The sequence below is a fragment of the Pristis pectinata genome, chromosome 29 (assembly GCF_009764475.1).
Source record: "Pristis pectinata isolate sPriPec2 chromosome 29, sPriPec2.1.pri, whole genome shotgun sequence".
NCBI lineage: Eukaryota > Metazoa > Chordata > Chondrichthyes > Rhinopristiformes > Pristidae > Pristis > Pristis pectinata.
The window spans coordinates 1,727,783-1,753,978 of NC_067433.1; the positions used below are offsets into that span (position 1 = coordinate 1,727,783).

At 51.1% G+C, this 26,196-nt stretch overlaps 1 protein-coding gene across 2 annotated transcripts in view; it reads right to left on the reverse strand.

Moving 5' to 3' along the window:
• LOC127584270 (adhesion G protein-coupled receptor A2-like) overlaps positions 1-26,196 on the reverse strand; it is a 112,818-nt gene that overhangs the window by 71,720 nt on the left and 14,902 nt on the right. For both annotated transcript variants that reach the window (XM_052040920.1, XM_052040919.1), the window contains exon 2: positions 21,222-21,293. In XM_052040920.1, coding sequence (XP_051896880.1) covers positions 21,222-21,293 — 72 coding nt within the window. The remainder of the gene's footprint in view (positions 1-21,221; positions 21,294-26,196) is intronic.

The following is a 26,196-nucleotide window of genomic DNA, read 5'->3' on the forward strand; positions in this document are numbered from 1 at the left end:
AAAATGCATCACAAATTATTCATAAGACTTCTGAAGTTATAAGCAGATCACTTTCTTTATTCAAGACTAAGGCCATGTGTGACAAGATATTTTGGATCACTCTGCTGCACCTCCACACTCTCAATGCCTCCATCGGTTCAGTGGGGCAGGGATAAGCACAGGACTGCACTGCCACTTCCCTGAGTCACATTCTCTCTGCATTCACTGCTTGCGGTGTTACAATTCACTCAATGTTCTCCAAATGCCTTGTTTCCAAATTAAGCAATGGCAAACCACCAGATCAATGCCTTGCTGGGGACATCTGTAGACTACAAGGCTCCTTCAACTCAGCCTGTGCCAGTGTCTCTGTCAGTAGCTCCTACCAACCACAGATGGAACCCACTTATCATCCATCCTCCACAAATGCCAACATTCATCTCCCTCCCCACAATCATGCTCCAATTTGGGAAGTGTCCAAAGTTCCAAATGAGGCCCAATCAATTGCCCTGGCAACCTCAAGGACTATGTGGCTTATTCTGCCTTCAGGATAATTCCCAGTGAGGGAGCCTGACTTGCCTCAGGACAACATTCCCACTCGCTGCCTTTCCCAACAGGAGTGCAGAGTGACTGTGGTGGAACGGAACCATCGGGATTTGTGACTGCAGCACAACCCTCATCAGACGCTGCCTGTATGTAAATCCAAGACAGCAACAATCTCTGCTTCCTCACACACATCTGACAGTAACATTATGAACTGCACACTTTATGCCAATTCTTAAGGCGACCAAAACTTAATGAATCTGTACTTTACTCCAGTCACTTTTGATAAATGCAATGTAACACAATCCAGATGCATTATAGATGGTTTCCAATCATTTTTTTAAAAAAATCTTTAATCTTGATTTAATATACTCCATCTTGAATAAATCTGGATTTAATGAAACCCAGGTTTCAAAAATATGCACTAACAAAGCCCAGAGTTTTATTACTCAGTACAGATTTCTATCCAGATCCACAGTTTATTAACCTGAAATCCAGATCCCATCTTCCCCTAGATATAATACATCAGTATTAATCTGTACAACTAACCTCGAAGACTCTCCTGTTACTCTGTGTTTGCTAATCTCTGGTTCTTGGTGTTTTAACACCTTCAGTTAAAGTCCTACTCTTTATTTCGGATTTGTCCACAGTCCTGTTCCTCAGTAATATAACTCTGTAACAGCCCTCTGCGCTCCTCACTCTGTGGAAGCTCTGTGTGCCAGCTTCCCTGTCAGACCTCTGCTGGAGTGTCTGTAAAGGCAGGGGAGGGGAGTACCAGAGAGACTGAGGCAACAGGGATCAGACAGAGATCGGAATGGAGGGTGGCAACGTGAGGGTGCGGGATTGTTGGGCAAAGCGTGGGATTGTTGGGAAGGATTGATTGACAGGTGATGGACTGCAGCACTGCCAGGGTGTGAATGAAGCAATGGGTAACAGCAAAGCAGTCAGTGGCATTGGTTTAATGCAGGGCCACAGTGGTGCAGCGGGTAGTGCTGCTGCCTCACAGCTCCAGTGACCCAGGTTCAAGCCTGACCTCAGGCACTGTCTGCGTGGAGTTGGCACATTCTCCCTGTGACCGCGTGGGTTTCCCCGGGTTTCCTCCCACATCCCAATGACGTGCAGGTCGGGGAGTTAATTGACCGCTGTAAGGTGCCCCTAGTGTGTAGGTGAGGGGTAGAATCTGGGGAGGGGTTGATGGGAATGTGGGGAGAATAAAATGGGTTAGGGTAGGATTGGTGTAAATGGGCGTACGATGGTCGCCATGGACTCGGTGAGCCGAAGGGCCTGTTTCCAGGCTGGATGACTCCCTGTCCACTCACTGGAATACATCAAATCCTTTGGAACCTGGATGGTTAGGCTGAGTTCAGAGCAGTGTCACTTGTCAGGTTAGGAGTCAGTCTGTCTCCTAACTGCCAACTCTAAGCAAGCATCTTATCTCACTCACATCTGCAGAAAGCAAACTGAAGATACATTTTCCACAAGATGAAAACTTGGAGTCAATCAGTAAAAAGCAATAAGTTCAGGAGATATACAACACTTCTAATGATCATGGAGGAAGTTCAAAACAACCCCAAATTAAGTTTAAAAACAAATGGACTGAAATTCAAGCGATGCACCTCCACTTCTGCCAGTTATTGATTGGGGAGGACAGCCATTTTGTTTCAGAATCAAAATGGCTTCGTTGTTGTCCATGGCAACGGTGCATTCTTTACAAAGTCTATTTGGTGGCCAACAACTAAACTGAGGCACTGAAACAACAATGGCCAATCAGAGCTTCCTCTGCTATCACTTAATAAATGGGATATTTGTATGGGCCCTGTCTGTTAACCATTTATAGTCCAGTGAGTGGGTAACTATTTCCCTAGATCGCTTCTAGTGTTGCGGCTAGACTGGGCTCGAGGCAGGAGGAGGGGTGACGGGTCTGATGATCAATCACATGGTGGGTTCTCCTTCAGTTTGTGGGATCACAAGATCACAAGACAAGGGAGCAGAAGCAGGCCATTACAACCTCCTGCCTCAGAGTTAAGAGGTGGGTTCAAGATCCAGAGACAATTGCATAAAGTACTGAGGGAACACTGCATTGTGGGAGAGGCAGTACTGAGGGAGGGTCACACTGTGGGAGGGGTGGTACTGAGGGAGGGTCACACTGTGGGAGGGGCAGTACTCAGGGAGGGTCACACTGTTTGCTTTTCAATTTGACGATTCTGCTGACTGGGATCTCCCTGACACGGTTACTGACAATAGAGTAAACAGGCCATTCGTCCTTCTGATCACTGCTAGTATTTCCACTGCACAAGAAGCTGCTTCCCATTCTAATTCTTTCCACACTGTTGCCTCATTCCTCTGATCCTTTCTCCCTCACTTAGTCTAGATACTTCTGCCTCTCCTGTTGCTGTACAGCAGGCTTCTGGGACCAAATAGCCTCTTCCTCTTGCAGTGATCCTAAATCCATGCTGTAACATGTCTTTGTTGCTCATTTCTCTTAACCTCGGCACATTCTGGGCGGTTACTGCGCTGAAGGAAGACTTCTCTTAGATCCCAGATGTCCACTGTAAGGATGGGCTCACTTCTGCGGATCGGCACGGGAAGAAAAGCTGCAACAAGGGCCGCAGTCACCAGGGTTCACTGCTGCTTGGTGTGAGGGAAGTACCTGGAGACCGTGACTGGTCTTCCCACTCTCCTGTTTATCCAGAGTTCCAGCGGCCCTTGGACTCTGTCTTTACCCCTCGCTGTCTTGGTGAAGCAGCCAGCATAATCGAAGACCCCACCCACCTGGGTCATTCTCTCTTCTCTCCTCTTCCATCAGTCAGAAGATACAGGAGCCTGAGGGCATGTACCACCAGACTTAAGGACAGCTTCTACCCCACTGTGATAAGACTATTGAACAGTTCCCTTATATGATGGGATGGACTCTGACCTCACGATCTACCTTGTTGTGACCTTGCACCTTATTGCACTGCACTTTCTCTGTAGCTGTGACACTTTACTCTGTACTGTTATTGTTTTTACCTGTACTACATCAATGCACTCTGTACTAACCCAATGTAACTGCACTGTGTAACGAATTGACCTGTACGATCAGTACGCAAGACAAGTTTTTCACTGGACCTCGGTACAAGTGACAACAACAAACCAATGCCAATACACCCTCCACCATTCCCAGTCCGGGAACCACGTCCCCAGTCCCGGGTTATCCTGGCGACTGTGGTCCTCGCTCCACTTTTCCTTCCCATGACAATGCACAGTCCTTAAGCCCCTCCATGGTGCTCTCCCCAGCCTGTGCACTTGTTACTGTCCTAATTACACACAGGCACGGAGTTAAACACAACTCAACACACAGACATGGGACGTTCACACAAACTGGTCGGTGCCAGCTCCCAGACTACCTTTACCCAATCTATTGTTGGACCCCCTCCCCGCTTTGGCCTGGGGTCTCCCCTCAGCTCTCGTCCATAGGCAATCACCTCTGCTACCTCCAGTGGCCAAGGCTCAGTCCATTTCTTGTCCTTGCACTTGAGGCAAGCAACTGAGAAGCATCCTATAATTGGTCTATGTCGTAGGTAGAGGACATTCAGTCCAATGCTGACTCTCAGAACATTCCCTTCTCCCCACATTCCCATCAACTCCCCCCGGATTCTACACCTCACCCACACTCTGGGGACAATTTACAGCAGCCAATTAACCCATCTGCAACTAAAATGTACTTTCCCAATTGCTTGTTGGACTTGCACATCTTTGGGATGTGGGAGGAAACCGGAGCACCCGGGGGAAACCCACATGGTTGCAGGGAGAATGTACAAACTCTACACAGACAGCGCCAGAGGTCGAGATTGAACCTGGGTCACTGGCGCTGTGAGACAGCAGCACTACCTGCTGTACCACCATTAGCTGGGCCAGTTACAATGCAGAGAAACCTCTCTGACTGTGAGCAGCTGAACATGGACAGCCCGAGGATAATGTCAGGATGAAGTTTGAAGTAAAAACAAATGCTGGACAAATCAGTGTGTACTGTGGAGAGCAAAGGACCTAATAGACAACTCCAAACTCCTGTCTGTCTCTCTGAAGATGAGGTCTAGTCATTCATTATTCAGATTTCCAGCAGCTGCAGGATTTTATCTTTGTGCTTTTTTTTTCCCCACTTGCATTTCAGGATCTCAGAAATTCCAAGGAGTCTCACGGCACTCGCTTCTCTAAGGTAGGAAATGTACTGGCAATCCGTCTGACAGTGAAGCACTCCCTCAGTACCAAGCCTTGTCTTTACAGGCAGTCTCTGTACAAGTCAGACACATAAGACACATGGTATGGCTCCCTCTGCACCGTCCCACCAAACCCAGGGGAATGCAGTGTGTGGGTAGTGGCCTCTGCTGTGGTACTAATCTGGTCCGGTCCCTGCTTTGCCCCCGAGGTCCAGGATAAAGCTCGTTGCTTTCTGCAGGAAACCACAGGTCTCTGCCACTGCCTCAAAGTGTCCTGACTGGGGAGGGCAGGTCAGTCAGTGGTGTGTGTCTGCACAGAGGTGGTACACTTGCAAGGACAGCTGTAGGTATCGTGTTCTCCCACGCAGTGTGTGCTGACGGTGTGTTCCTGTACTGGCCCACAGGTGATACAGGGCTCACATCGGCAAGTGTTAGCTGCCCCCCTCTGAAGGAGTTACCACGTTCACCACAGTCCTCTCTGGGTCTGGGACGTGCTCGTCTCCCGTCACAGGTCATACAGCACAGAAGCAGGCCCTTCGACCCACAACACCCATGTTGACCTTACCCACCAACACTAATCCCACCTCCCTGCATCAGGTTCATGTCCTCCTTATTACTTGCACGTTAAGTGCTAAACTAAATGTCTCTTCGTAGTGAATGTATGTACCTCCCTGTCCCCTCCAACCACCCTCCGGGGGGAAACATTCTTCCATAAATCCCCTCGAACTCTCCTGCACCTTACCCTCAACCTCTGCCCCCCGGTTATAAACATCTCTGTTAAGGTGGAAAGTTTCTCACTATCTACATCTACGTCCACATCTCTCAAGCACCTCCCTCAGCCTCCTGCACTCCAGGAAAAGCACGCTGAGCCTCTCCATGGTTGAAACGCTCCATCCCAGGCCAACCTCCTCTGCACCTTTCCAATGCAATCGCCTCCTCCCTTTAGTGTGGGGGTGAGAACTGTCCACACGACTCCAGCTCTGGCCTTACCAATGCTGTAAACTCTCTGCACTTTGATTCCATTCCCTGGCTAATGAAGGCCAGTATCCCCAATGCCCTCTTTCCCACCCCATCTACCTAGGCTGTCACCTCTGGGGATCCTAGGACTTGCTCAATACTCCCCCGGGCCCCATCATTGTCATAGAACAGAAACAGACCATTCAGCCCATCATCAACACCAACCAATCACACGTTTACACTAATCCTACATTTTTTATTCTCCCCACCTTCCCATCATCTCCCATCACATTCAGTCCCTCACCCACACACTACAAGTAATTCACAGCGGTTGATTAACCCGCCAACCTGCCCGCCTTTGGGATGTGGAGGGAAACCGGAGCACCTGGAGGAAACCCAGGCGGTCACAGGGAGAACGTGCAAGCTCCACACAGACAGCGCCAGCAGTTGGGATTGAAAATGGTCGCTGGAGTTGTGCGGTAGCAGTACTACCCGCTGTGCCACTGTTGTGTTGTATAAAACCCTCCATCGCAGGAACCAATCCGTGAACTCCTGCTGCACCCCCTCTATCACACATATAACCTCCCATCGGTAAGGAGACCAGAATGGTCACACCAGGACACCGTACAACTGCAGCAAGATGACCTTCCCCTTCCACCCAAACCTTATTGCAATAAAGGCCGAAGTATCATCTGAACAGAATGCAACAGGGAGCAGGAGGAGTCCACTCAGCCCCTCCAGCCTGCCCCACTATTCAGTATGATCATGGCTGGTGCGCCCCGTGCTTCAGCTCCCCACTCCATGCTGGTTCCCCAGTCTTTCTAACGTGTACTTTCCCAACTGTTTGCTGGACCTGCCTGTTAATCATTTGTGTGCAAGCACACCCAGGTCCCTTTGAGCACCAGCACGCTCCAGTTCCTTCAACATAAACAAAACCCTGCCTTTGTATTTCTCCACCACAGTGGGGGCCTTCACCCCTCTCCACATTACATTTCACCAGCCACCTCCATCCCTATGGAATCCCTTTGTGCCCTCCTCACCTCACACCATTGGCTCTGCACAATCACTACACTTGTACATGTTACAAAGCAAAACTCCATCTACACTCTCCTGTTCATACACAGGGTCGTACAGCAGTACAGCGGGTGGTACTGCTACCTCACAGCTCCAGAGACCAGGCCCGGTCCCGAGCTCCGGCGCCATTGTGTGTGGAGTTTGCACGTTCTCCCTGTGACCATGTGAGTTTCCCTTGGGTGCTCCAGTTTCCTCCCACATCCCAGAGACGTGTGGGTTGGTGGGACAATGGGCAGCTGCGAACTGTCCCCAGTGTGTGGGTGAGGGGTAGAATCCGGGATAGCTGATGGGAACGTGGGGAGAATGGGTGACAGTCAGTCGGCCGTTTCGATTATCTGTGATCCCAAAGGAACGCATGGTGTCTGGTGCTGCCCATGATGCTGAAGGAGTTAACTCCTTCCCCACAGACGTGCGAGTGGAGCTGACAGATTAGACAGACTTCCGCTCCCCCTCCCTCCGTGAGAAGGCCAGCCCCACACCTCTCCTTCCGTCAACTTATACACTCCTCCAAAGAGGCCTCGTGCGACGCACAAACCCAGCAGGAGCTTGGGGGCAGGGGGTGTGTGTGAGGATGGGAGGGGCCTGGTCAGCTGGGCTAAAAATAACACGCAAAAACAGCAAACCAAGGAACAAACAAACGAGTGGATGGGAGATGAATGTGGCGATAGGAGGCCCTCGTCCTGACTCCCCCTCGGTTAAAGGGGAGGTCTGCCTCTGATCGGCTGGGCTTGAACCAAACTGTTAATGATGCAAACCTTCCGAGTCGTGACTGGGCCACGGGCACTGATGGCAAAGCCAGCGTTTGTTGTCCATTCCTGGTGGTCCCTGAACCACTGAGGTCCACCTGGTGAAGGGCAGGATTTAGCCCCATTGGGGAGAAAGGACAACCGATGTACTTCCGAGTCGGAGTGGCCTGTGAAATGGGGAAGGAGGATAGTACAGAAGGGCACAGGGGGGTGAGGGTAGGGGGGTGGTTGCGGTGGGCGGGGGAGTGTGGGTATGAGGGTGCTGGGGACGGGACAGCAGGTCTGGGGTGAGAAGAGGGGGTGGGGTGGAGAGAGATGGGACAGTGGGGGACGTCTCTCATTCAGCTAGCTGCTAGAGGTGGGCTGACTTGCTGTCGGGAGCCCTGCTCCTACAACACATGGCCTGAGTGAACGAAACAGATTGACACTGTTTACACAAGAGCCTCAAATTCAAAACAGCTGCAAATTCCACCTAAGCTCTGGCTCCCGCTGCCGGAGGCCCCGGCTCCCCGGCTGATGGCAACAACTCCGTAGCACGGGACACGGCCGGCCGGAGGGATACGCACCGCAGCGGCGGATTCAACCCCCTGCCTCCTGCCCCCACCCTGCGGCCTTCGGACCAGCCGCTCCGAGCAATCCCCCAATTCCCAGCCTGTCCCCCGCACTCCTCTCCTCCACCCTCACAGAATATTCCCGGATTTCCTCTCTGCTTTTAAAAAAAAAGGAATGTTTTTAGTTTCTAGTGCTGTGTGGTTGTCCATGCATTCCAGAATTCACTACCGTTGAAGTAAAAGATTAGTCTCTCTCCTGGGGCTTCCAGCTCAAAGCAGCTCACAGCCCAGCAACCGGTTACTGACATTCTGTGGGCAAGCATTCTTTTACACAGTAAGCTCCCACAAACAAAGAAATAAGAGTTCTAAAACCTGGACCCAAGACACCACAGGGAACTGCTCTACCATAGTCTAGGAAAGACCATTAGAAAATAGGGTACTTGGTGGCCAGCATGGGCAGGTTGGACCAATGAGCCTGTTCTATGGTGGATGAGTCTCTCTCAGAAGGTCGGGCAGCATCTGTGGGAGACCCTTCCTCAGACAAAGTGTGTCCAATGGAGAGTCTTTGATCTGAAATGTGACTGTTTCTCTCTCCACAGACGCTGCCTGACCTGTTGAGTGTTTCCAGTGTTTTCTGGTTTTGTTTCAGATTTCAAGCATCTGCAGTTTTTTCAGTTTTCATCTGTATCTTTCAAGGGTCCAAATGAGAAGAAGAGCCTAGGTTAACCATCCACCTGAGTGTGTAGAACTCCTGTACTAAATCAGCTTGATTGGGAGCCCCTCCACTACTGACACACTGTGGTGACTGTGTATGGCATCTACAAAACACACAGGAGTTACCTGCCAAGACTATAAGGCACCACCTCCGAAACCTGGGATCTCCAGGTGGGCACAGGGACACTCCCCACTGCAACCTCCCACCGAACCACACCCCATCCTGACTTGAGGACGCATCATTCTTCCTTCACCATCACTGTGCATATACCACAGAACTCCCCAGCCAATAGCATTGAGGGACACCTTGTCAGAAAGACTGCAGAGTGGCTCAGCGGGTAGTGCTGCTGCCCCATAGCTCCAGAGACCCAGGTTCAATCCTGACCTCCGGTGCTTTCTATGTGGACTTTGTATGTTCTCCCTGTGACCGCGGGGGTTTCCCCCAGGTGCTCCGGTTTCCTCCCACATCCCAAAGACATGCAGGTCAGTGAGTTAACTGGCCACTGTAAGTTGCCCCCCTAGTGTGGGTGAGTGGGAGAACTGGGGAGGGGGGAGTTGATGGGAATGTGGGAAAGAATAAAGTTGGATCAGTGTAAATGGGTGGTCAGCACGGACTCGGTGGGCCGAAGGGCCTGTATCCAGGCTGTAACACTCTATGACTACAATGGTTCACTGTGGCAATTAGCAATGGGCAATAATGAGTGTATGTGCCAGGATTTCCCACATCCCAGCCCTGAATATAAAAAGCACACTGGTCTAGAGATTCCGTTACATTGACCACATAAAAATATTGCACAATGGTCGAATTCTGTCTGAAAGCTGATCACTAAATACAATAATGTATTGTATTTAAGTTCAGACTGATCTAAGTTCAGACCCAGCCCTACAGACAGGTAACAGGGCCACAATGGAGACTGCTCACTGCACACCGATGACAATCAGTGTACCAGGCACTATCAATACGCACAGTTTACAAACAGCACGGCCTCAGCCTCAGGAACAGACCCTCACCACAATGGGCCCAGGCCAAGCAGGGCCACGGGACTGGCAGTGAACATTCATGGAGGATGGGGCTGTTCCTCCTCACGTTTCAGTCTGGTGTTAACATCTGCTGCTGGATGTTTTCAGGCCCTCTGCATCACTGGCATGGCCAGCATTTATTGCCCATCCCTAACCAGCATGAGGAGCTGCTGGGTATCTTCAAAAACATTAAGGTTGATAAATCGCTGAGGCCGGATGGGATCTACCCCAGGAGACTGAGATCTTTGTACCCTCTTTAACCACAGACAAGGTCTCAGAAGACTGGAGAATAGTCAATGTTGTCCCTTTGTTTAAGAAAGGCAACAAGGACAAACCAGGAAAGTACAGGGCGGTGATCCTTACATCAGTGGTAGGGAAATTATTGTAGAAGATTCGTCGGGATAGGATCTACTTGCATTTGGAAAAGCTTGGATTTATTAGGGACAGTCAGCACGGCTTTGTGTGGTGAGATCCTGTCTCACAAATTTGATTGACAAAGATGATTGATGTGGGTAGGGCAGTGGATGTTGTATACAAGGACTTTAGTAAAACTTTCGACAAGGTCCCTCATGGTAGGCTGGTCCAGAAGATTAAGGCACATGGGATCCACAGAGAGTTGGTAGACTGGTTGCAAAATTGGCTTGGTCATAGATGACAGAGGATAGAGGTGGAGGGGTGTTTTTCTGACTGGAGGTTTGTGACCACCGGAGTTCCCCGAGGATCAGTCCCAGGATCTGCTGTTTGTGATGTACGTTACTGATCTGGATAAAAATGCAAGTGGCCTGATTAGTAAATTTGCATCTGACACAAAAAATGGTGGAGATGTGAACAGTGAAGAAAGTCATCAAAAGGAAACAGCAAAATATAGATCAGTTGGAAATGTGGGCAGAGAAATGGCAGATGGAGTTTAATCCAGACAAGTGTGAGGTGCTGCACTTTGGGAGATCAAATCAAAAGGAAAGTATACAGTAAATGGCAGGGGCGCTAATGCACAGAGGGATCTTGGGGTGCAAGTCCACAGTTCACTGAAAGTGGCAACACAAGCAGATAGGGTGGTTAAAAACAAAAGTGTATGGCATGGCCGCCTTCATTGGTTGAGGTGTTGAGTATAAGAGTTGGCAAGTCACGTGGCAGCTGTGTGAATGATAAGGCCGCACTTGGGGTATTATGTGCAGTTCTGGTCGCTACACTACAGGAAGGATGTGGAGGCTTTGGAGAGGGTGCAGAAGAGGTTCACCAGGATGTTGCCTGGATTGGAATATATGAGCTATTTGGACAAACTTGGATTGTTTTCTCTGGAGTGTCGGTGGCTGAGGGGCAGCCTGATAGAAGTATATAAAATTATGAAAGTTATAGACAGGGTAGATAGAGTCTTTCTCCCAGGGTGGAAATATCAAGCACTAGAGGGCATAGCTTTAAGGCGAGGGGGGAAAATTTGAGTGAGATTTGCAGGGCAATATTTTTTCCACACAGAGGCTGCCAGGGGAGGTGGTGGAAGCAAACATGATAGCAACATTTATGAGGCATTTAGACAGACAGATGAACAGGCGGGGAATGGAGGGATACGGACCACGTGCAGGCAGACAGGATTAGTTAGATTGGTATCATGGTTGGCACAGACATGGTGGGCCAAAGGGCCTGTTCTGTGCTGTACCGTTCTGTGTTCTGGTAAAGGTGCCCTCGCAGTGTAGTTGGGGATGGGGTTGCAGAATTTAGAACCAGCAACAATGAATGTTCGGAGATACGTTTCCAAATCAGCATGGTGCGCAAGTTGGAGGTGAACCTGCAGGTTCCCACCGGCCACATCAACTTTGTGCTCACAAGCACCTGGTGTCTTTGCCCCTCTTGACGGTGGAGATCACAGGTTTGGGAGGTGCTGTTGGAGCAGCCTAGGTGAGTAATTGCAGTGCACTTTGTGGACGGTACACACTGTGTGCCGGTGGTGGAGGGAGGGAGTGTTTAGGTTGCTGGATGGGGTGCCGATCGAGCAGACCGTTCTGTTCTGGCTGGTTTGAGCTTCTTGTGTTGGTGGAGCTGCACTCAGCCAGGTAAGTGGAGGGCGTTCCATCACACTCCTGACTTGTGGGTGGTGGAAAATTCTGGATATCAGTGGATGAGTTGCTCACCACAGGATACCTGCCTCAAGCCTGCTCTGTGGCTGGTCCAGTTAGGTTCCTGGTGAGTGGGGACCCCCGGCACATAGACGGTGGTAATGCCTCAGGAGGTGGTCTCCTCTGTGGCCCCTCTGCTATCTCCCCGCAGGACATTCTCTCCATTAACCCCAGTCACTCTGAGCCCCTCCTTCCCCACCCCACAAGCTCCATTGCAGGATTCACCCCGAACCCCCCACACTCTCCCTGCTCCCCCACCCTTCAAACCCTTCCTGTTTCCCTGTATCACCACTACCTCATCCCTCACACAACCACCCCTCTCTCCAGGCTCGCCCCCAACTCTCCCCACACCCCCCAACCCCACATTCACTGCCAACACCTCGCCCCCTCACCCCACATCTCCAGCTCCCCACAGCTCCCAGCCCTTCCCCAGCTCCCCAACACCCCAGAGCCTGTGTTCCTCAATTCTCTGCACCCACCACCCCTCCGTAACCTCCTGCTCCCTGGCCCACCCCCACCCCCCCCTCACCACAGGCACAGGAGGACAAGGGCTGGGGAAGACAGATAGACCAGGTGGCTGGGGAGTTCTCGGGATTCAGGAACAGCTGGGAGCCATTTCCAGCAATTAGGCAAGGAAAATGCTCCAATAACAGAGAATGTCTTCGGCATGGCAAGGTCTGCCCCAGCAACAAAAACAGCCTGTGCAGTGTGTGGCAGTTGTAAGCCCCACTGACCCACGGTACAGAGGGGTCCCAGAGCAGCCCCCAGCTACACCTGGTGGGGTCTCTGGGACAGGAGACTGGGGGGTTCAGGCCTTGCACATTCTGTGTGACGTTGAGGCAGCTCTGCACCCTCAGGTAAGATATAGGAGCAGAATTAGGCCATTCAGCCCATCGTCTGCTCTGGCATTCAATCATGGCTGATTTTTTTTCAACCTATTCTCGTCGTAACCCTTAACCCTTCCCCCCCACCCCACCAATCAAGAACCTGTCAATCTCTGCCTTAAACACACCCAATGACTTGGCCTCCACAGCCCTCTGTGGCAACACGTTCCACAGATTCACCACCCTCTGTCTGAAGAAACTCCTCCTCATCTCAGTTTTAAAGGGACGTCCCTTTATTCTGAGGCTGTGCCCTCGGATCCTGGACTCTCCCACTGATGGAAACATCCTCTCCACATCCACTCTATCCAGGCCTTTCAGATGTTAAACTGTCCTCGTGCTCTCCATGAAATATCAGCAGGGGAGAGTTCCCCGGGTTAACAACCAACCTTAAATCAGGAAGATCTGGTCACTATCCCAATGCTTTGTGGGATCTTGCTGTGCAAAGTTGGCTGCTGTGTTTCCCAGACTCCAGCAGGGACCACACTTCAGGAGCAATGCCAGGAGGGTGATGTGGACTTGGCCTTTCCTTTCATGTTTTCCTTCACTTCCTTTTCACATATTTTAATGGACCCTTTGCTCGGAGAATGTTTCACAGGGACAGGTTGGACATCGAGGGTTCACCTGGGACACTGGGAACTGAACACCCTGTTGGCGGTCCCATTTTCAGCAGTGGTGTCTCTGGGCTCTTGTGTGCAATAGGATGTACATGGTGGCACGCAGGGTTGGGAAACCTGACCAGGGAACTTCACTGTCATCCACCCAGTAAATAACTCACCCCAACCCTGGTTAATGCCAGTAAGTGGTCTGAACCCAGCCTGCCATGCTGGTAACACACCTTCTGCGTGAGGAACCTGGCTGACAAGTTCGGTAGTAACCTGATGGGGTGGGCGATGCAGATTCAGCCTGCGCAGTGGCACAGTGGGTAGAGCCACTGCCTCACAGTTCCAGAGACCCAGGTTCAATCCTGACCTCGGGCACTGTCCACTGTCCGCGTGGAGTTTTCACGTTCTCCTTGGGACCACGGGGGTTTCCCCCAGGTGCTCCTGTTTCCTCCCACATCCCAATGACGTGCAGGGTCGGTGGGTTAATTAGTCACTGTAAGTTTCCCCTAGTGTGTGGGTGAATGGTAGAATCTGGGGGGAGTTGATAGGGATGTGGGCGGAATGGGTTAGCAGGAAATAAGTGGGAAATGGGATTGATAGGCTTGCTCCCAGAGTCAACATAGACCCGATGGGCCAAATGGTTTCCTTCTATGTCATAATATGAGAATATGAAGCCACATGAGAAATCAGCCCTATCTCCACGCCATTCCTTCACAGCGCGGGATGGCAACACACCGTGCTGGAGTTAGTGACGGTGGGTAGCTGAGGTACAGTTCATAGTCCCACAGGAGGCTAGGAAAGGACTGAAGGGGCTGAACGGCTTCCTCCTGAAACAGCAGCATTTCCTCAGCTCCCGATTCCCCAAAGTGCCTCACAGCACAGAGTCTGTCTTCACAACCCTGCCCTGCTGACTGAGCTGCTGTTCACTATAAATCATCGCTCCTCGGGTTGGGGGTTGGGAAACGGGGAGGAAAAAGTGCAAAAGAAGCCATGCGGAGCCTGATGAAATGATCCAAAGAGCGGTCTGGTGCGTTCCAATCTCAGTTTCCATTGCTCCTGAAAGCAGCTCTCTATTTTCTTAATTAGTGTATATTTATAGACTGTCTGGCTGCCAGGATAAATGCCTCAATTTCCCGTAACCTGCTTTAAATTCCAAATAAACAAAAATATTGCCTTTGAATTGGTGGAAAGTGGTGGCGTTCCCGACATGGAGTCAGGTAGATGCTTTGACTTTCCCAAGGCCCTGACCAGCAGCTGGATCTTCCATCCTGCTCTCCTTCCAGGCCACAGGAATGTCCGGCAATCTCCAGCCACTGCCAATGGAGGTGACCATCACTGTGGGCCCTGGATGGGCCAGGGCCCAGCTCTCCGAGGTAGCGGCTTCAGTGACCACGAGCTGTCCAAGACCAGCACACTGTCCAGCAGACAACTCTCCAGCACTGGGCCAGACGTTCCAGGAGTTAGGAAATCATCTCCAGGACACTGCCCATCACACTTGAGGCCTGATCCCTTCTCTCGGGCCACTGATCGGTTGGCCTGTCTGTTGTCACGACGCCACACTCCCCTGCAGCCAGGTGAACAGTAAAGACTCTTCACTGGATGGATTGGAGAGCAGCCCTTCTGTCTCCCCTCCCCCCATTTCCAAGAGTTCCAATAAAATAAATAAAAGTGGTTAAAGAAGCTGGATAAACACACATTCCTTCAAACTCCCTAAAGATTTTCCTCCCAAGCCTGCTCCAGGAGCCCAGGAGACTTGGCAAAGCCCGGGGAAGGAGGAAATTTCCAAACAAAGCGAAACACTGTCAGTTAATATCAGGGGGTGAGTACATCCAATATTCCAGTGTTGATTTAGCCAGCCATACTGCCCTCCAGCTCTTTAATCTATAGCCTGGGATAGTGCAGCCTTTATGTAGCAGGTCCATGCTTTGTTTACGCAGAGTCCTGTCCCCTCCACCACATAAAGCACTCCTGGGCCGCAGCACACTCACCTCATCCAGGTCCTGCGTGAGCCAGTGTGGAGAATGCTGCTGAGACTTTCTGTAAGCGATGGAATCTCAGATGTGGCTGAGCGTGTTTTAATGTGCTTAAACTGCTGCACCACATCCTCCTGTTACAGAGTGTGGAGCATCATCAGAGCACTTGCACCATTTGGGGAAAAAAAGCATTTTCCAAATATTTTATCTTTCCGAATCAATGCCACTGCTTGGGGTTTTTGAGGACAGAGGGAGCCGACATCACCAAGTCCAACAGCCGTGACTCAGAGGGAACTGAACTCACCTCAGAATCAGCAGTATACACGATTCAGGCCACTCGTCACAGTGCAGTACTGAGGGAGTGCAGCAGAGTGGGGGGGGGGATATTGAGGGAGGGTCACTGTGGGAGGGGCAGTACTCAGGGAGTGCAGCAGAGTTGGGGGGGTACTGAGGGAGGGGCAGTACTGAGGGAGTGCAGCAGAATGGGAGGGGGGTACTGAGGGAGGGTCACACAGTGGGAAGGGCAGTACTAAGGGAGGGTCACACTGTGGGAGGGGCAGTACTTCGGATCATACTTTAAACCCCTCTCTTCTCTTAAATTAAAAATCCCAGAGTTTTATTTTAAAGAAGGCAGGGAGTTCTCCAGGAAACTGCTACACAAGGGAAGGCCTGTGTCACCCAGCACTGAACTGCTTTGGAAAACGGATTGGTGATTGGAATTGTGGACTCAGGATCTCGCAGTTCATGCACCTGATTGAGCAGCAGTGCCCGATGCAAGTTCCGCACATCTGGGCCCACCCTGGGTCTCCAGAGGTACGTCCAGCCCCAGCTCTCTGCACTGATCCCCAGCTGTTTGTGACATTGACCCCTCCCTCCTGCTCATACCCCCACCAGCCAAGTCTGGTGCCTTGCCCTGACCTACCAAGTTCTGATTGCACCCCCACCCCCCCTCCTGAAAACTCCCAGCCCGATCCCCTGGCCTCTCCCGTGACCCCTGACTTGAACTTACAACCTCCACCATCTCTGCAACGTCGTACAACTGAAGTCCACTTCCTCAAATGGAATTCAACAGTGGCAAACCCACAAAACGGAGTGGTGTTGACTGGACCCTGTGCTGAGACTGAGGAAGCTCCGGACCCCACCCTCGCTTTTGACAAGGTCCACAGTCCACAGCCTCACCCACCTTCCCATCCCTCATCTCACACTTCCAACCATATCGCCGACCTTTGCGTCATCGGCAAACCTGGACACCCTCCTTTCCATCCCGTCATCTGCAAGTGGCTACAACCAGACAGGAGGAAGCCATTCGGCCCATTGAGTTCATGCCAGCCCTGAATAGAGCAGCTCTTCAGCTCCTATTTCCCAGTAGCCCAACAACTTATCTTCTCCCTCTCTCCCTCACTCCCATCAACTCTCCACAATTCCTTTCTACTATTCACCTACATTGAAGGGTAATTTACAACACCTAATTAACCTACCTGCACATTGTTGGGATGTGGGAGAAAACTGGAGCACCCGGGGGAAGCCCACACGGTCACAGGGAGAACGTGCAAACTCCACACAGACAGCGCCCGAGGTCATCATGGAGCCCGGCTTGCTGGAGCTAGGAGACAGCAGTGGGCTACCCTGCAGTGCAATGTGATAGTCCCATCACGGAGAACATGGAGACAATAAAGTGGGACTGATGCAGGATTAGTGCTGGTCAGGGCTGGGGGAGCAGGAGGGGGCCGAGGCAGCGCGAGGGGGCTGAGGAAGCTCACTCAGGATCAGCACAGAAGGGCCTGTTTCTGTGCTCTCTCTCTCCAATGACAACCCTGACTCCACCGGACAAAACAATGTGGACACCAGGTTCCAGTTAGATGAACTCTAGCGAAGGAAAAAAGTCTCACACTCCCACAGCGTCCTTCCCAACCTCAGGATGTTCCACAGACAATGAAGGACATTTAAAGCACCGTCTCCGATGTAACTACTGCCCTACTTCCTACACTCCACAGGTGCCCCAGTGGCCGTAGGACATCCGGGCTGTGGAAACACAACACTTCCCTTTCTCCTCTCTTTGTAAGGTAACGGCAGCCAGCCTACCCACAGCAAGTACTCACAAACTGCAATTAGATCATGATCCAGTATTGTGTTGTTTGTATTGTTGGTTGGGAGATAAACACTGACCAGGGGACAGGGGATAAATATCACCCCATCTCTCCGCATCCGTGGAGAAAAGCAGGCGATCAACATTTCGGGTCAGGGCCCTTCTTCAGGACGTCCTGACCCAAAACATTGATCGCCTGCTTTTCTCCATGGATGCTGCCTGGCCTGCTGTGTTCCACCTGCATCATCGTGTTTTTCATCTGGATTCCAGCATCTGCAGTCCTTTGTTTCTCACCCCACTTCTCCCCTCCACGCCCACCTCGCTCTCACCGACCCCCTGCTCGCACCTCCCCTCTCACATCAGGCCATGGAATCTATCACATCCACCTGAGAATGCAGACAGGCACCCCTGACTGGCCAGTCCTCCCCACGTGGCTCCATCCCAATACAAAGGAGGAGCCCACTCCAGCCCAGCTCAAAGAGCAATCCCATTCCCCCCCAATTTCCCTGTAACCTATTCTCCCCACACTCCCACTATCCAGATGCATCACAACTTGGTACGGCAACTGCTGCCCAACACTGCAGAGTTGTGAACAAAGCCCAGTCCATCACACAATCCAGCCTTCCCTCCATTGACTCCGTCCACACTTCCCGCTGCCTCGGAAAAGCAGCCTTCATAATCGAGGACCCCTCCCACCCGGGTCATTCTCTCTTCTCTCTTTTCCCCTCTCCCAGCAGGCAGAAAATCCAAAGTTTGAGAGCACATACCACCGGGCTCAAGGCAGCTTCAATCCCGCTATTATCAGACCCTTAAACAGATCACTCACACACTAAAGATCAACTCTTGATCTCCCAATCTACCTCGTCATGGCCCTTGCACTGTATTTGTCTACCTGCACTTCACTTTCCCTATAGCTACGACACTACATTCTGCATTCTGCTTTTCTATTTACTACCTCGATGTACTTCTGTACGGAATGATCTGTTTGGATGGCACGCAAATGGTAGCGTAGCGGTTGTGATGAGGGCAGACACAGGAAGCTCTTGGCTTGGCTTGGTCCCCTCTCATTCCTGGTCAGTCCACCCAGTTGCTCTGGGAGGAACCTTGTTTTGTCCTTTAACCTGCTGTGCAGGATGGTCAGTGGGTAGTGCTAGTGGGTTGTGGCGGCACAGTAGCGTAGCAGTTAGCACGACGCTATTACAGCGCCAGCAATCGGGTTTCGATTCCCATCGCTGTCTGTAAGGAGTTTGTACGTTCTCCCATGTCTGCGTGGGTTTCCTCCGGGTGCTCCGGTTTCCCCCCACATTGCAAAGAAGTACGGGTAGGTTAATTTGGGTTTAAAATGGGTGGCGTGGACTCGTTGGGCTGGAAGGGCCTGTTACTACGCTGTAAATAAAATTTTTTTAAAAAGTTAAAAAAAAACAAAAGATTTTCGCTGTATCTTGGTATATGTGACACTAATAAACCAATTACCAATAACTCCCCCCAGATTCTACCCCTCACCCATACGCTGGGGGCAATTTATAGCGGCCAATTAACCCACCGACCTGCATGTCTTTGGGACATGGGAGGAAACCAGGGCAACCAGAGAAACCCATAGTCACAGGGAGAACGTGCAAACTCCACACAGACAGCACCCAAGGACAGGATTGAACCCATTCACTGGAGCTGTGAGGCAGCAGCACTACCTACTGACCATCCTGCATGGCAGGGTAAAGGACAGAACACAAGGTTCCTCCCAGAGCAGCTGGGCAGACCGATCAGGAATAAGGGGCCCAAGCCAAGCCAAGGGCTTCCTGTGTCTGCCCTCATCACATCAGAGGCCTCCCGCCCTCTGTCTCCCTGTGTACAGAATGACTTACAAATGGAGCTGATGAAAAACCAATTAGGCAGCTGTCTGCCACCATTAGCATCAGGATTCCTCTCCCAGCATGCAAGCGGAGTAGAGCTGGGTCTGTGAGGAGAGTGGTCTGCCGACTCTTTGTTAATGCATCTGTGGACTGGTTCACAAGTCCACTCTCTCACACCCCACTACTGAATGATTGTCATGTCAGTCACTGTGATGCCTGCCTTCCAATGCTCATTCAATAGTGAACAGGCAGTATCACCCCTGTGGATGACCTTAGAGCCTCCATCCCAGCTCCAATATCATTACAACCAAAGCCCCTCTCCTACGTGATACACGGCTGGGGAATGAGTCCCAGGGCATCCACTGAGGAAAACCAACTGACTAATAACACAACAGTTTCCTCTTCAGGTTAAGAAAGTGGCTAAAGAACAAACAGGATCCTGGGCAGAGAGTGCAAGAGAGAAGGTTTGTTGAACTGCAGAGCACAAGGTCCCACATCCATCAGAGCTGGTCACCATGAGAGAGGACGGGGGGGGGGGGGGGGGGGGAGGTTGGGGGGACACAAGAAGATTCACCGGCACCGCTCCATGGATGAGGGATTTCAGTTAGACAAAGTGGCGGGCGCCGCGCTAGGAGTCTGCCGGCGGGCACTGTTCTCCTTTAAGCCGAGAGACGAATTGACAAAAATGTTCAAAACCATGAATAGTGGAGACAAAGTGAATTCAGAGAGTTTCCATTGGCAGGAGACCCCTGAACCAGGGGCCAGGATATAATGCACCAAGTGTGGGGAGGGGAGTCAGGGGACGGTGGAAGATCTCTGCCACACAGTGAGCACAGACTAGAATTCAGTGCCTGGACAGGCAGGGAGAGCAGAGTCACTCAAACCGTTCAAAGGGGATCTGCATCGAGACTCGAGAATAAAAAGGCAGGGCATTAGGAAAGGGCTGGCAGTAAGACTGACTGCACTGCCCTTGCAGAGAACCAGCAAATGCTTGATGGACCAAATGGCCTACTTGCCTGCTGTAATGAATCTCTGAATGCGGGCACTGTTTCAGTGTAGGATTAACCAGGTCCCAGTGTGTCCAAGCCATTCACTTCCCGATTTCCAGAAACATTGGGCCAAACTCTCCAGCCAGCAGCTGGTTTGCATTCGCCTCCCCAACACAACTCTCCCCACCAAGTTATTCTGGTGCACTTCACCCCCTCCGAACAACTCCTCCTGTAGCCACAGATCCACAAGGCAGTTCTGTGGCTGTGAAAATGGCTTCCACAAGAAGATCAGAAGGAGGAGATGACAGGCCTTGTTTGTGGGGTCCCAGAGAGTGCTTCTAATGAGAGAGAGAGAGGTTGGGCTGTGTCAGCAGAAGGTTCTGGATTCAGTCTGCAGTCAGCACGGAGTTAACATGTCCAGGTCACCGATATCCACAATACTGAAATTCCTAATTCCAGATCAGATGTTCAAGGCTGCCTCTTGCATTCAACCTTCAACACTTTTCCTTGCAGCCCCTCCTCAAGCAACGCACAGCCATCTCACCTCGATGCTGAGACTCCACCAGTCCACTCAACCCCGTGTGCTGGCTCACACTCCCCCCCCCGTCCACCACCCCCACCCCCACATTCCAACATCAAGACAGGTAAAGCAGTGGGAAAGTGGGGAGGGGAAATGGGAGGCAGGGAGGAAAGGGGAAGAGAGAGGGTACAGGATAGGAGGAGGGAAGTGGGAGAAGGAGGCAGAAGAGGGAAATAGTTGGAGGAAATGAGGAGAGGTGAAGGAGGAGCTCACGGGGAGGCAGAGAGTGGATGTTGGATCCAATAGGTTAATGTACAATAACTCCAGTTGCATCTCCCAGACACTGTGGGGATCACAGCCGCTCCTGGAACACACTACACACAGTTCACGCTGACAGCACATGGGCAGAAAATGCCAAGAAACACTCACAGTTTCTCAAGAGCCCGCAGTCCAGAGAAAGTGCCCGTCTTCAGCAACGCAATCTTGTTGTTGCTCAGTATTCTGTGGAAAGAAGGAAAAAAAAAGTTTGGATTAACTCTTTCAGAACAGTGGTACAGAGTGGTCTGTTTCAGCTGGAAAATAATGAACAATAACGTCTACATCGGGGTAACTTTGAGAAAGGGAAGTCTTCAGCCCCCCCTTCCAGGTGGCACAGTAGCACAGGGGGTAATAGAACCATAGAATACTACAGCACAGAAAACAGGCCATTCGGCCCTTCTAGTCTATGCCAAAACTTTATTCCGCTAGTCCCATTGACCTGCACCCAGTCCATAACCCTCCAAGACCTCTCCCGTCCATGTATCTATCCAATTTATTCTTAAAACTTAAGAGTGAGCCCACATTTACTACATCAGATGGCAGCTCGTTCCACACTCCCACCACTCTCTGAGTGAAGAAGTTCCCCCTAATGTTCCCCCTAAACCTTTCCCCTTTCACCATAAAGCCATGTCCTCTCGTACTTATCTCTCCTAATCTAGGTGGAAGGAGCCTGCTCGCATTTACTCTGTCTATACCCCTCATTATTTTGTAAACCTCTATCAAATCTCCCCTCATTCTCCTACGCTCCAAGGAATAAAGTCCTAACCTGTTCAATCTTTCCCTGTAACTCAACTCCTGAAGACCCGGCAACATTCTAGTAAATCTCCTCTGCACTCTTTCAATCTTACTGATATCCTTCCTGTAGTTAGGTGACCAGTGCTGATGTCTCACAGCTCCAGAGACCCCGGTTCAATCCTGACCTCGGGCATTGTCTGTGTGGAGTTTGCATGTTGCGTGGGTTTCCCCCGGGTGCTCTGGTTTCCTCCCACATCCCAAAGACATGCAGGTTTGTGGGTTAATTAGCTGCTCTGTGGGGGAGGGGCGGAACCTGGGGGGAGTTGATGGGAATGTGGGGAGAATAAAATGGGTCAGGGTAGGATGAGTGTAAATGGGTGGTTGTTGGTTGATACAGACACGATGGGCCAAAGGGCCTGTTTCCCTGTGATTGGGAGCCCAGCTACAGAGATCCCTGAACTTCTGCTTCTCCTCTCTGACCAAGCTAGCACAATGATGGGCCTTGAGAGCACCACCACCTTAAAGATGCATTATAAATGCAGCACCATGTACTGACTGGGATTGGCTGTTCAATCAGAAACGTCACAAACTTCAGGATGACATCACAGATCTCTAATATCTCAAAGTCGGCAGGAACCTGCGCGAGGGAGAGCACAGGTTAAAGAGGGGCCTCCATACACGTCCGTGTCTAAGAAAGGGTGGGGTCAGGGGCAGGGGTCAACAGGTCAAATAAAATGGGTGCAGTGTGTGTGATCTACACCTACACAGGGCCGTCCATCTGTCCCTCTGATCCACCCCGAGGGATCTGTGTCAGGGCAAACTGGCTAACCCAGGCTACACTCAGAATAGCCACAAACAGCCCCTCTCCCATCTGTCGAGGTACTCCAGCCCCCATCCTGCCGGAGACCCACAGATAAACACACAAACATACACAGAGACACACGTGCACACACACAGATATGCACACACACGCAGATGCAGGCATACACTTGCACAGATGCACACAGGCAGACACATGCACACGCATACAGAGATGCATGCACACACATCCCTGCACACACATCTTGACGGGGCAAAGAAAACTGTGCTCGTTAATCGAGGGCTTGCAGGTAAAGGCCAAGGATCCATCACTGGAGCTAAGTAAATGATAGGGGAAGGGTAGGTTAATAATCCACAGCAATGGGAGGAGGCCATTCAGCCCCTCTACCTGTGCTCTGATCAGTTCGATCACCAGTGATCCTTCCTCAATGCAAAGTGACAGCAGTGCTGGAATGGACCTCCCACCCTCCCTCCAAAGTGCCACATTAACGCAGGATGTTGCTTTACCTTCGGCTCCAATTTATTACTTCAAAGTCCCATCACTAGGGATTTAGATATTATACAAAAATGATTGATTAAAGGGCAGAATTGTTCAAACCACTGCTCGAATGGGCAACCAGGGACATTAGCCAGTGTAAAACCACACCGCTGGCTCCATGTAATCCCTTCTACCTGCCAACACAGCCCCGCAACAAACTTTATATTTTAAATGAGTGCTCCTGTTACTAAGGAAACAAATGGGCTGTGGGGCTCCCAGTGTGATGTCTCCCCCTCCCTGTGGCTCTGACTCCAGAACGATTGGTGACCATTACTGTGAGTTGAGGTCCCGCAGACAAGACCAGTTGCTGGTTGAATGGGGAGGGAGGTATGATTCCCCCACCCCTGCTTCTGACCAGCCCCACTCACCCAACTGAACTGCCATCTGCGCCTGGCGTGCACAGCTCTGTGCCACCACCAACACCCTGGGTTCCCAGCAGACACATTGATCAGCAGCTGGAAATTTACCCCCAGTTCCATTTGTTAAACCTGCAGTACTGAGGGAGGGTCACACTGTGGGAGGGGCAGTACTGAGGGATGGTCACACTGTGGGGGGGGCAGTACTGAGGGAGGGTCGCACTGTGGGAGGGGCAGTACTCAAGAGAGCACGCGGTTTCCGTGGGCACCCTAGCTGAGTTCCGCGCTCGGTGGGCCCCTCAGGGGATCGCGTGTGTCGTGGACGAGGCCGATGCTATTTTGATCTGAAGTGTTGTGTGGTGGTGGTAGCGGACATAATGTTGTATGTGTGTTTCACGGGTACTAGTTTGCATTATTCTCTGTAGTTATGTAGTTGCTTCGTTGTTTCTTTCTGTATTAGATGTAATGTATTGATAGTGGTTGTCTTTTGTAGTGCTTTTAGCTAATAAACATTTTGTAAAAAAAAGAGGCAGTACTGATGTCTCCACGGGCACCCTGGCCGAGTTCCGCGCTCAGTGGGCCCCTCAGGGGATCGCGTGTGTGGTGGACGGTACGAACGCGATTCTTATTTGAAGTGTCGCGTGTCGCGTTGACGGGTGTAGCATCGCATGTGTGTTTCGTTAGTATTAGTTTGCATTCTCTACCGTAGTATGTCGTTGCGTAGTTTCTTCTTTTCTGTATTGGATGTCGTGTATTGACACTGGTTGTCTTTTGTAGTGCTTTTAGCGAATAAACGTTTATTATTAAAAAAAAGGGCAGTACTCAGAGAGGGTCACACTGTGGGAGAGACAGTACTGAGGGAGGGTCACACCGTGGGAGGGGCGGTACTAAGGGAGGGTCGCACTGTGGGAGGGGTGGTATTGAGGGAGGTTCAAACTGTGGGTGGGGCAGTACTGAGGGAGGGTCACACTGTGGGAGAGGTGGTGCTGAGGGAGTGTCACACTATGGGAGGGGTGGTATTGGGGGAGGGTCAGACTATGGGAGGGGCGAGACTGGGGGAGTGCAGCATCAGGAAAGCTGTGAATGCACTGAACAGAGTGCAGGGAAGATTTCTGTTGATGTTACTTTGACCAGAAATTTGTAGCCAGGAGTGTATGCATCGTACACTACTTTTCAACAGGTGTATCACTGAGTTCAGGAAGAACACCTTAAACTTTGCAGGCTGTGATCTAATGTCATAAATCATTGAGGAACCAATGATGAATTCTTTCATAAGAACATTGCGATTTTCACCGTTTTACCCATTCGCACTTTGTTTCAACCTATTTCTCTCCCTTTGCCAGGAATACATTCACCCGATGTGGTGGATGGATGGAGAACCACAGGACAGGTTACAAAACACAATTGTAAGCACACGCCAGGGACTGAGGGTGGCTGCTGGCCAACGGGAGACGGCGTCTGAACAAATCACATCGCGACCCAGTGCACCAAACTCAAATTTATGTTTTTGAAAAAATGTTAAGAAATTGTTTCACATTCTTAGAAAATGTTGCCAGTTGCACAAAAATTCTAGATGCACAAATACTGGATGAAGAAAGATTTAATGTTTTGCAATGGCCGAGGACACGAGGAGAGAGCCCACAGAGTGCATCAGGCTGGGCTCTAGACTGGGTCCCGCTCTGCTGAGCTACACATCCACATTCCCCAACTCACAAGATCGATTGGAAAACTACCCAGTAACTGCTGCAAGAGTTACAAAGCTCAGCGGCCGGTCTGGAGTCTCCAGCATTAGGGGAGATTAGTCTCCTGCAACAGTCCTGGGAGCAACACCCAGAAATAAAGTCAAAGGAGACTTTTTCTAAAAAATGTTCCATTTTATTTCACATAAACATTGGTGAAGGGTGAGGGGAGGAGAAGATTGCAGCCTCCAGGAACACACTGACCAAGGAGGTTCCTGCAGACTCACTGCCCCCAACTGACAGTGGGCCAACCGTCTCTCCAACATCTCCCAGCTGCCCCAAGGAACTTGGGACAGGAATGGGGAGAGGAGTTTCTGGGCCGTGCATGTGTGCAACTCACTGACAAAATGGAGCCGCCTCTAAGCCCTAATCGGCCAACAGGCTCTCATTAGCACAGAGCGAGCCATGCAGCTCACGGAACCTCGGGCCTAATTGACTCCCAGTGCCTGCTGTGTAAGGGACGTCGTTAGCTCAGGGCAGGATTTATGAGCGTATTTATTGTCCCCTCCTGTTGAAGACGGGCCCTGGGGGCAACTGCACCGAGGAATTAACGTCCTTCACTTCTGACTGCACCATTTCCTTCCGCCTCCTCTCCCCACACCCAATCTCCAACCGACAAGCATCCAGACCAAATGAAGCTTCCCTGGGACGCCCGACTTCCCCACACCTCCACATTCATCCAACATCTGTGCCAACCACAGCACTGAGGCCATTCAGCCTACCGAGAGCTCTCCTGTTTAGTCTCTGGTACATGCCAGATTTATCTCCCAGAAATAATTCCATTGAGATTCAGCAGATGTAATCCTGTAATCCGTCACCGATCGCTGCCGACTGTCACATTCCAGGCTGCAGGAGTACGTGCTGAGGGACGCACTGAAGCTGGGTGAAACCAGCACAAA